This window comes from Streptopelia decaocto (genome assembly GCF_964273445.1).
Source record: "Streptopelia decaocto genome assembly, chromosome: 14".
In the NCBI taxonomy this organism is placed as follows: domain Eukaryota; kingdom Metazoa; phylum Chordata; class Aves; order Columbiformes; family Columbidae; genus Streptopelia; species Streptopelia decaocto.
Genome location: NC_138669.1, coordinates 2,528,925 through 2,541,347, shown reverse-complemented (window position 1 = coordinate 2,541,347; position 12,423 = coordinate 2,528,925). Strand labels below are relative to the sequence as shown.

Here is a 12,423-nt window from a genome sequence, read left to right as displayed (position 1 = left end):
CTATGCAATGCTGCTTTCCAGTGGGTCAACCCCTAACCTGTGCTGATGCATGGAGTTATTCCTCCCCAGGTGCAGAACCCTGCACTTGCCTTTGTTGAACTTCATTAGGTTCATCTCGGCCTAACTCTCCAGCCTGTCCAGATCTCACACAGCCTTCTGGTGTACCAACCATTCCTCCTAGTTTTGTATCATCAGCAAACTTGCTGAGGGTGCACTCAGTCCCTCCATCCACATCATTGATGAACAGGTTGAACAAGACTGGACCCAATACTGACCCCTGGGGAACCCGACTAACTACAGGCCTCCAATGAGACTCTGCATCATTGATCACAACCTCCTGAGCTCTGCTAACCAGCTGGTTCTCAATCCATCTCATCATCCATTCATCCAACCCACACTTCCTGAGCTTACCTACAAGGAAGTTACGGGAGACAGTGTCAAAAGCCTTGCTGAAGTCAAGGCAGACAAAATCCACCGCTCTCTCCTCATCTACCCAGCCATTCATACCATCATAGAAGGCTATCAGGTTGGTCAAACATGATTTCCCTTGGGTGAATCCATGTTGACTACTCCTGACAGCCTTCTTTTCTTCTACATCCTTAGAGATGACATTCAGAATGAGTTGTTCCATCACCTTCCCAGGGATGGAGGTGAGGTTGACCTGCCTGCAGTTTCCTGGATCATCCTTCTTGCCCTTTTCAAAGACTGGAGTGACGCTGGCTTTCCTCCAGTCCTCAGGCACCTCTCCTATTCTCCATGACTCTTCAAAGATGATGGAGAGTCGCTTAGCAATAACATCTGCAAGCTCACTCAGCACTGGTGGGCATCCCTTCAGGGATTTCTGGGTGTCCAGCTGCCTAAATGATCTCTAACCCAATCCTCCTCAACCAATGGAACATCTACCTTTCTCCAGACATTCTCTCTCACCTCCAGGGTCTGGGATTCCTTAGGGCCAGCCTTAGCAGTAAAGAATGAAGCAAAGGCAGCATTCAGTAACTCCACCTTCTCTGTCACCAGGGCACCCACGTCATTCAGCAGTGGTCCACATTTTTCCTAGCCTTCTTTTTACCACTGATGTACTTGAAGAAGTCCTTCTTGCTGTCCTTGACATGCCTGGACAGATTTAATTCCAAGTGGACCTTAGCCTTCCTCACCACATCCCCGCATACTCTAACAATATTCCTTCCAAGTGGCCTGCCCCTTTTTCCACATTCCATAAACTTCCTTCTTCCATTTGGATTTTCCAGAAGCTCATTGATCATCCATGCAGGCCTCCTGCTCCCTTTGCTTGATTTCTTGCTCATAAGGGTCCATGAATTATGAGCTTGGAGGAAGTGATGGTTGAATATTAACCAGCTCCCTTGGACTCCCCTACCTTCTAGAGCCCCAACCCATGGGATTCCTTCAAGTAGGACCTTGAAGATGACATAGTCAACTCTCTTGAAGTCCATGGTCGAAATCCATGCCCTGGCTGTCACACCACCTCCTGTTGACTTGCGCTCTGCATAGACATTCAGATCTCACGTGGTTGCTCCTGGCAATGCCCAAACCACATCAGCCTCACTAGCAACCGCTGCCAGCTCCTGGCGGGTCTCTCTGTTCTTGCTCGGGTTTCCCTGGCTCTGGGAACACCTCTGTCCACTTTAATCTAGCGCTCAGCCACTGAACTTATTTATGATGAAATCTGCACAAGTTTAAGGCAGGCAGGGATCTGCCATGCAAATACCCAGCAGGGAGCACTGGTTAAAGAGCAGTTCTGGGGATCTCTGTCCTCTAGATCTGTAGTAGATTACAAGCTCAGTTTGAAAGAACAGTTTCATGCTGGGGTAAAAATAAGGGAGGGATTATACATCACACTATGGTCTGTGAGACACAGTAATCCTTTTGCTCTGACCAAGGTAAGGTCTCTGCTGCAATAGCGCACTTCAAATAAGATGGGTGCCAAAGAGACACATACAAAGGCAGAACAAGACAGGGAAATCTGGAAAACATGACCTATAAGCAAAGGACACATGAAATAGGGTCCTTTAAATATAGAGAAAAGACAATCAAATAGGGCTGATGACTCTTCAAAAACATGAAATGACATCACGTGGGAAGCTGTTCTCCCTGTCTACAGGGGCTGAGAAAAAGGTTATGGCAGCTCATTTTAAACTTTGGGAAAACAACATGCAATAGAGACTGCTGATCTCTCAAGCTGACCCGGCAGGGAGGCTGTGAAATCTCGGTCACTGGAGATCTTTAAACAAGAGCAAGAGGAATAAGAGTTAAAAGCAGTACAGCCTTCTGGCTCCCTGTGCTCCAATGGGTCCACTCGTCACTGCAGTTCATCCCCTGCTCCCTTTGTGCAACCTGTTACCTCAGCAGAGCCGAGAAATATCCTCTGGTCTAAGCACATAGGCAGTTTACTGCTTCTTACAGCCACTATAAGGTAAAGCCGAAGTCAGTGCAGGTTACTGCAGGAGCAGAGAGAATTCACCAGAGTCGAGGCAAAGTGAAGAGCGAGGACCAGCTGCACCACTTGGGGTTAAAAAGCAAGCATTACTGGGCATGAGAAAGTGATATAATGTAGTTATATGTCAAAAGATGCTCTGAATATTTTGTGCTGTGTGTATACAAACACAAGGTCTTGAAAAATGTAGGGCTGCCCTCTCTAAGCTTTACTTGATCAAATTAATCACTATTTGTGGAGGACATTTACTCACAACCATATAAAGTTTAGGACAAGATAAGTGCATATAAGAGCCATACAGTGTAAGTATATGCTGGTATACACAACCAGCAAACACTGCCCTCTGCACACTTTAGCTGGCAATCACCACATAGGTGGGCTCTAAATAGAATCTCACTCACTTATTTAATTTGTTCTTTAGACTGGCATAGCCACCACTTCATCATTCTGTTTTTCCAGCATCTAATGAGAAAAACAGTTTCTTCTTAAAATTCTGATTTAACCTGTGCAGGCAGATCCCACCATCCATGGAACTATATGGAGATATCTAGGTATATATGTGGCTATAGAGAAGTATGGACATAACTAAAATAATGTTTTATTTCTTTTCAAATGTCCCACAGATGGTGGAAATAAATTCAGCACAAACTCTGCCATTTCAGAAAATGCAAGTATAAATTTAGCTTAATGCCTTTGGCGGAATATCTCCCATGAAAAGAAACTGCTGGCTGAAACCACCAAAACAATTAGAATTGGTAAGAAAATACAATAGGAGTTGAAGGGGCTTCCTATACTGCAATCAAGTCCTCAATGCTGTGGCCAGTTCAGGAGAAAGGGGAAAAAAACATATTGGCCATCAAGTTCCCTTTTCTTATAAGTAACATTACACTGTTCGTAACATATACATGAATCTTTGTATTTGCAGAAATACTTCTCTGGTCTGATATCACTCTTGATTAAATTCCATTCTGTAACTATCACCCAACTCAGGAGAAAGAAACAAACCAAAAAACTCCAGCCCACACACAGAAAACATTTCCATTCCTTTTCCTGATGAGGAAATAATAAAGCCTTGATATGGGCTGCTGCAGCTGAAAATACTGTTGCAAAAGAGCTGTCTGTCATTTACCGCAACATCTCCTTTAAAGTAGATGAATTGCTGTCTGTGTTTTACAGCTTCAGCTGGGAAAAGAAAAACTTTCAGACGTGGATGGGCTGCAATGTATCTGACAATGCATTAAACTTAAGTGCAACATAATAGAGCTAGCAATTCTGTACGAACCCTAGACAACATTTATATTGGTGTAAATACAGAGTAACTCCTCTGAAAAGGTTCATGCATCACCCTGGAGACAGCAACGCAAACGGGTGCACCAGGACAGGGACTCCTAATTCCACATCCCTCTCTTCCCATCACAAAACCAAGTTCTGCCCAAGGATCTCAAGTTGTAAGCAACTAACTTTTACTGAAGGGTAAATGGAAGTACGCAAAACTATGTCAGTCCTGTACTGTGACTTAGCAAATTAGGAATAGAGGCCTCCTGGGTTTGTATTTCCACTTAAACTGTGTTCAAGATCTTTACAGCCTTCTCTTTCAGCCACAACAATAGCTCTTCCTGTATTTTATGGCAAGTTTTTAATGAAGCGTTGGTATCCAAAAATCTCACAACTATTTACCCTGTATGCACAAAGTAGCTAAAGGGCTACTCTTATAAATAAATGTTTTTGACTGGTTTCACCAAAGCTGCAGGAACTCAACCATCTTCCAGAGTCGGATTAGGCAGTCCTGGAGAGCAGCAGAACACAAGACGGGCTGAAGGCAGAACCCCGGTCCAGAGACCACCACAGCGCTTATATCCTGGCTGTGCAAATATCAGGTACTCATAAGTCTCTCTTAACTTCAATAGACTTATCATTAAGAACTGTTTAAAAGAGTTAGGGTTGGAGATTCTGGTCCCTAGCAAGATGACAAAGGGTTGAGGGGAATTATCTCAAAGCAGACAAGATTTACTCTAAGCAGCACAACAGAAGTCCAGAAACGGAGACTAAAAATAAAGCAGATGTAGTCCATATGTATTTAAAGGTCTGCCAGCAGATCTATTTGAAAACCTGCTTTTCAATACTGGTAACTCATTCAACTGAATTTTGCTTCAGGACAAAAACATTCATAAGAGGTTCTAGCACGGAAACAATTCTATTTAAAAAATCTATATATATATACATACTGCTGTTTTTCACAACATTTCAAATAAACTTAAATCAAACCTCTCTGCTCAGAAGAGGCTGTAGCAATTTCTATCAACTTTGGCTAAGAATTACACAGTCCTTTGCGATTTAAGATTTTCATCTGCAATCATAATGAAACTTCCTATTTCATGTGAAACTTGAAACACGAAACTCAATAAAACTCCATCATGTGCTCCTTCAGGGATTCTCTTGCTTTCTTCCCTCACTACTGGAACATCCCTCGTACCCCAACTACTGTTCAGGGAAAAACTAAAAAAACAAACACAGAGCTTGATTTTGCCAGATCAGAGAACAGGTCAAACGTCAGTCAGAAACCAAATGCTGACGGGCACAGCCTGACGACGGAAGTGTTTATTGTGTGATGACTATTTAGGTGTTACCTCTGCCATAGCGATGCTCCAGCTGGCAGAGCTCATGCTTGATGTGGTACCTGGGACAGCAGAAGCACAGAGCTAAGAATGAGCTCTCTGCAAAAAATGTTGCGTGCGGTACTAGGGAGATATATTGTATGATTACTGCATCCTGAGCTCAAATCTCCATTGAGTGCTTCAGTGGGGTGCTAGGAACACATCAGCTTGCCTGATGATACCTCTGGCTTTTCCCTGTTGTGATACGCTGCATGGTGCACATCTGCCTTATTACATCCTATTAAAGCACTTGCTTCTGCTACAGCTGAAGCTCATTGCAGCCTCAGGCTTGGGTGACCTCCAGGGGTTTGTCTCTTCACTTTTCCTGAGCCGCTCTCCTGCTCCCTGAGACAAAAAAGTTCTAGTATATTGGTGCACAGAAGCCATTACAAACTGCAAGGAAATCACTTAGCAATACCCCTACTTTCTCTGTAGCAGACTAAACCTCAGCTGACTACTTAAAGCAATGTTGTGCAGTTGTAAAAAGGGGTCACATGGGGCTCAGAACTTGATTCATCTTTTTTAACAGGCAAATCTCTAAAATAAAATAAAACAGAGAGCCTCCTGACCCCATACTACTTGCTGGGAGAAGAAAAAATTATAATGGAAAACTGGGGACTGAATTTTTCAGGCAATGGTGCTGACTAGTTGTAAGGAAACCAAAACAGTAGAACTGTGCGGGGGACACTTTTCAGAAGCTAAAGAGCAGAAGAGAAAGTGTTGTTGCAAGAAAGGCAGCCAGCTACTAGTACCTAAGTGTTAAAACTACTCTAACACTTAGTTAAACTTCTCTTGAAATCTGACTACTTAAGGTCAAATTCCATCCTTGGTGAACCAGTGTGAAGTCTAGAGGAAATGGAGTTACTCTGCATTTACAATTACATAACCGGGCTAAGTCAAGGCTCACCATGGTGTCTTTAGGCTCTTCACACACTTCACAAGTGGGGAAAGTTCCTCTTTCAACTATTTTCTGATAGGTCATGGAGAAACAAAAATCACTGCAACAGGTGGTATGTGGGGATCCTCATACTTAACTCTTTTGTCCTGTTCCTTGGATGTAAATCAACCCACACGGAATAGAAGTCAAGTTCCACCCAAATGGCAGAACATTAATGTACTCACTTCACTGACCTGCTAAACACCTTCCAGATGTGTCCACGGGACAAAATCACAAGATCAAGTGAAAGATGAAACAGACAAAGGAGGAGGATGCCGGGGCGGCAGACTGAGGGGGATTGGTGACAGCAGAGCAGATGTGGCCCTTTTGACAACTTTGTCGATGTCAGAGCCCTGAAGGCAGGTTGCTGATTTGGGGTGAAAGCTCTAGGTCAGCGATACAGCTGCTGCTTTTGAGAGATGGAGAGGAGAGACCTGTTTAGTAGTAAGAGTTGCCTTCTCCATCCCTCCCAGCCCTCTGGTGGCAGCAAAGGCATCCAACTCAATTCTCCAGGACTCTTTCCTCAGATCATTGATCCAGTTCCTCTCCACCTCCTGATCCTCAGACAACCATTTTCATGGCAGAAACAGCTTGGCCTCGATTACTTTCCAGCCTCTCAATCTTTAGACAACAGATGGCTCTGGAAGTACTGATGTGTGAAGCATTTTCATGTGCTTTAACAACTGCCTTAATTATGCAGCATTGTCATTAGGGCTGGACAGGTGATTTAGATCTGAACAGTCGAACCACTTCATCATCCAACAGTCTAAACTGACACTCGGAACCTGGTAACTCCAGGAACAGGGTTGTTTGCTGAGAAAATGTCAAGTCCCAGTTGTCAGGAAACTTACATTTTTAAAGAGCTTATAGCCACGGCTGAGAAATTCCCAACAATAACTTCCAGGTGTGAATTTCCCTGCATTCTGGCTAAATATGATGGACAATTATAAAAGGTGCAGTTGAGACACTCTGTATTTGTCCATTAGCATTTGAAGAACTATAAACCATAACCGACATAGCTGTGGGCATTTATGTGTTTGCAGGCACAGTTATAGGTGCAATGGTAAAACTGGGAAAACATAACAGTGTGAAACTGAGAAAATAAAACACACGCTGCTGGAAAGACAAGGATAAATGGGAAACAACAAAAAAAAAGTGGTAAAAGAAAATGATACAACAAAGCACAAAATTACCACAGGGTGCGCACGCTCAAGAAACATCACGTCCAGCCAAGTACTTACAAGTAATAGGAGTAGGAATATGCATTTCTTCTAAATATCGATGGCCAGTCAGATGAACAGAATATCCAAAAGGGAAAAAAGAAGGAAAAAAGAAAAAAACATAATTAGATTTATATGAACTCTAGGATTTTTTTTTCAATATACGAAGTATTTGTGCTGCCTCTTGTACTGAGCTACTATTCTCCTGCACGTTTTTCAGGAGCTGTAAGTTGGTGAGGAATGGATTCTGGAGACAGGAAACACAGGTCGTGTTTCCACTTCTGCCACTGACCTGTGTCCCCGGGAATAAATCCCCTCACCTCCTTCTTCCTTAGCTTTGCCAGGTCACTATACATGGAATGAGACTTACCTTGGCCTGTAAAGTGCTTTGAGATTTTTTGGAATGGAAAGAAATATGCACAAGCTATTAATATAACTAACAATAAATAAGAAAGTGACAATGTAAGAACACCACGATTTTGGAATATTTAGACAATGAGCAAATTGTGTAACGATAAATCAAGCTTCATCAAACTCTCAAATGCAAATAGTTCATTAACAATTCAAGCACCACTACATATTTATAGATGATCACCAGGGGTATGCATTAGCTTTCTGCGTCACTGTGATTAAGCATTTTCTATTACAGTTTTTCAACAATACAGTGCAGAACATTTTGATATGCGTTTGAGCAGCGCCACAAAACAAGCCTTGGCAATCATTCATAACATAAGAGGTGATGTCTTCTCTTTTATAACTGGAAAAGAGCTTCTCTGAAAAGGCTCTTTGACAACAGATCTAGCACGTTATTTCAGATTTACAGCAAGGCACAATGGAGCCTCAAAAGCAGAAGCCGTGGTCCAGACAGGGAAAAACAATGAAACCCAAACGTCAACCTATTGCACAACTTTAAACCCCCATCCTTGAAGACACTACAAATACTAGGAGGCATCTCTAAGTATAAATGCAAGGTTCAAGTGTTTTACAGTTCCTCAGAACACAATTTTCACAAGCAGATATGGAAACCAGATTCAGCACCATTACTCTCTGTGCAAAGTGACCATCTTTCCCATGTACTCACTGAGTAGAGGACAGTGACTACAAGTGTACAAGAGGCTTACTCTGAAATGTGTTTTGCATGGTGGTGGCCCTTGCTATAAACCTGAAATGCTGGCCAAATTCCTTATAAATTTTAAGTTACTTGAATGACACCAAGTCCAACGTATACCTAAAAGTATTTATGCTATCATCCCCTGAAACCCGGAAATTGCACATGCAACAGCAATACACAAGTTCAGGTGCAGTGACTGCCACCGAGCTTCACTCTGAAATTTGAAGTTTCTCTGAACCTCAAAACAAAGGGAAAAATCATCAGGATGTGGAAAATGAGAGCCCATGCAGCTGAACCGCCTTTGTCCCCAAAACTATTTCATCAATAAAACCCCTCTGATAGACTAGTGCCAGCTTTCACAGCATTATCAACTGTAATTGTTCCAACGAGCATCTTGCTATACTTTCTGTTTGTCTCCTGTATCAGCCAGTGGACACATGAGATTGCAAGAGACTCTTCGTTCTCATTAAAATGCTACAGATCCCTCAAGGCTACAGAAGAAAGCTCAGAAAGATTTAATCCATAAGGACAGAAAATAAAGGAAGACAAAAAAAGGAGGATTATATTTTGGAATCAGACTGGCCATTTTGGCTCAAATTCTCCCAAAATTTCTGGTCTAAAATAAGGACTTCCTAAGGAATATTTCAAAACTAACTGTTAAAATGCTCCGAGTTATGGATCAGTGAAAACATGATCAGATCGTAGAGTGTATCACCCACCTTCAGTATGGATGCAGAAGGGACACGGGTCACTCAATGTGCAGACATCCCTATGATAATTCTCTCCTATTGCTCAGGCATGTTCTGCTCAAGAAGCATTTGTGTTTTATTTAATTAGTTTTCTTTAAATCTTAATCCAGAATAAGGAGCTGAATTTTCATAGAAGGAACTAATCCTAGACCCTACATAGCCCCAAATCTCCTTTTTTGCTACCAACAGCAGTTTAAAGAACTTATTTCCAGTGCACCCATGACAGGCTGCCTGATCCTATTTATTCAGTCTTATACTTAAAGGGGTCAGTAGAGGTTTTGTCCGCTCAAATGCACAAGCCTGAAAAGTGTCACATTCTTCACTCCAGGGAAATGCAAGTCACGACTGCACTGGAGTTAAAACTGTCCAGATGAAATCAGAACGGACCAAAATTTAATCCTTTTGGGGGAAAAGTCAAAGGGTATTTTCTCCAGAAAAGAAGTTTACAAAGGTCTTGATTTTCTCGTTCCAGCTGGTTTTTACTAACTGGTTCTGTATTTTCTGTTGCACAAAAATATTTAACTAATATTAAGGACAAACAAACAAGCTCCCTAGAGAATTAGCGATGTTTTGATACAATAAAAATGAAGTATATCAGAGTATGTGTCTGTTAATGAAGGAAGGAGGTACTGCCTTATGTGAGCAAATACATCCAAGTGGCACTGACCACCAACTGGAAATTAACAGGCTAAATTATGATGCAGTAGATTGTGCATCCATATACAAATGATTATATTTGAGCTACAAACATGTAACTCATGTAGCTCACCAATTTTGTAGAATATCAATTTTGTTAATGGTTCTGATTTAGGTACCGTAAGACAGCCACATTTAAAGAAAAATTATGTATACAAACACGTAATTTTTACATAGATACACACATATAGAAGCTTTAGGTGTTGAACCCCAGGGTTCAACTAAAACTTTCAGATAACAACTGTAAAATCAAACCCAAATTTTCCAAGGCATAAACCTTCTGGTTGGTTTAATTTAGCTTCATGTATCTGATTAAACCCTACAAAACAGTGGCAGCCCACCCCAATTTGCGAGTCAATAGAGTTTTTGCAATATAGTCTATTGAAACTATCAGTAACTGAGCAACACTTCCTCAAGCCTTGCATATGAAAAGTTAAAAAAATATGCTGATTTGGTGTGTCTCGCAGAAACAAAAAGCAGCTTCTAATGATCTGTATCATCCCAATCTCAAACTGGTCTCTGCCTTCATTTAATGTTTCCATCTCTTCTCATCTCTCTCCTTCCTTTGCACTGGTTAACAAAATGCTTCATTCAGAAAATCCTCTACTGTGGCCGCTACCAATGAACTATGATGCCCTGGACCATCAACAAATGCCACTGTGATATTTTCCAGCTTAGTTTGAAGAAAACTCATCAAGTTTGTGTAATTACATTATTATTTTGCATTGTCGCCTTCCAAGACAACAGTGTCTTGTACACAGAGGCGTTGGCCTTAGTGATCTGAAAAGGGGAACTCTTTTTCAAGTAAGGTTAATACAAAACTTGAATGCCAAGAGCTTAAGCTCCTAATATTTCTCTTTGTAAAACAGAAAGAGAACTTTGTAGTTATACTGTTCTCTCTGACAAGTGTGAGTTTTCAGCTGTGCTCCTGCAGAGGTTCAAAACAATCTGTGGTCCAAAGCGGTCTTTCCTTTTATAAAAGCTGGTCCCAATCTGCATTAGTTGACAAATTAAATGAGCCTGGCAGGCTGAAGTTAATCTGCGGGGAACACTTGTCCATATGCAGCTCTGAGCCTCAGCTGGATGCGACTGGTGGTGCCCGTTCAAGGGACACCCGGCCCCGGTGCCATCAGCAGGGCTGGCAGCAGACCCAGCGGGAGCCAACCTCCAAAAAACACCCTCTTTCTGCACTTTTATAGCTTCTAAATGCGAAAAGATTTTAAAGTTGATGAGGCAGTTTATTTCTTATAATAGTGTGTATTCCAGTGGGTTAACCGTGGAAATGACAGCAAATAGACACAGAGAGATACAGAGTGCAGTGATTTTGTCTGTTTGCACAGGGAGGGGAATGACACAGAGGCAAATGTAATTTTCCAGCTCCAGAAAGAAAAAGGGGAGAATTTATATTTCTAATACATCTACTCACCTCCTTTCTCATTTTAATTTTGAAAAAAAAATGCCCAGGTTTAACGGAGCCTATGACAAAGCCAGATATGGCAAAGTTCTGCCCATGGGATGTGACTCCCAAATTCACTAAAGATTGCAGCTTTGGGGACCAGGCTGGTTCCACAGAACACGTGCACTGTGTCAGGGGCCAGCTCAGGTCAGCATTACCTTGTGAATCTTTATATCAAGCAAACGAGTCCTGAGACTCCAGCTGCTGCAACTTGAGCTGAATTTTAAGTATTTCTGATTCTCCCTTTGTCTGTGTTTCTCCGTGAGATATCGACTTACACTGCAGCAGTTATGACAGTCAAAACATCCAGAGTATCAAACATTGGAAGAAGCTGGATCTTGACAGATCTCCCCATCATTTACTTATCTGAGTTAAATATGCACCAGGAAAAAAATGAAAGCTAAAACCCAGTGATTTTACATACCTGCTAACCAAACTATATAATACAGTCTCCTGACCCTAATAAAAGTTCGTTATATCATGCATAACATATGTAGAGCCCATTTGGGGGGTGGCAGAGCGGGGAATAAAAGAGACAGAGAAAAACCTGATAATTTACATCAGCCATAATTTTTTACTTTTTCTTTGAAGGATTCTTCTGTATTAATAACCTGACCTTTCACTGGTTTTCCAGTTTCCATTGAAAGAGAGAAGATTAAGCAAAGATGTTGAATCATTGATATGCATCAAGCCACTTCGACGTTGATGCATTAATCAGAATGAGAATGAATAAGATTTCATCACAGTGTTACGGAACAAAAAAATTACTTGCCCATAATTTTACCTCTGAGACATTTCCTAACCATTTTCACATTTATATAAAAAAATGGATCGGCAGCAAACATGGTGTTTAACAGCAAAAGTCCCACATTTACATTTCGAAAGACAGGGTAGGCTGTTTGGGAATACAAGTATGATTCTTTGCTCCAAGGGCACTTTGCTGACCTGTGTTAGACTGGTCCACCAGGACCTCCAGGTCCTTCTCTGCAAACCTGGCTGTTCTGGTGCACAGGGTTACTCCATCCCAGCTGCAGGACTTTGCTAAACCTCACAAGGTTCCCACCAGCCCATTTCTCCAGCCTCTCAAGGTCTTTCTGAATAGCAGCCCTGCACTCCAGCATCTCTAGCGCAGGACTATTCCATTTACA

The 12,423-nt window shown here is 41.9% G+C and overlaps 1 protein-coding gene across 1 annotated transcript in view; it reads right to left on the bottom strand.

The window, feature by feature from the left end:
• Nucleotides 1–12,423, bottom strand: part of PTPRT (protein tyrosine phosphatase receptor type T) — a gene marked incomplete at its 5' end in the record, with an annotated part of 380,430 nt that overhangs the window by 54,967 nt on the left and 313,040 nt on the right. The window contains one exon of the mRNA XM_082065426.1: nucleotides 7,285–7,314. Coding sequence (XP_081921552.1) covers nucleotides 7,285–7,314 — 30 coding nt within the window. The remainder of the gene's footprint in view (nucleotides 1–7,284; nucleotides 7,315–12,423) is intronic.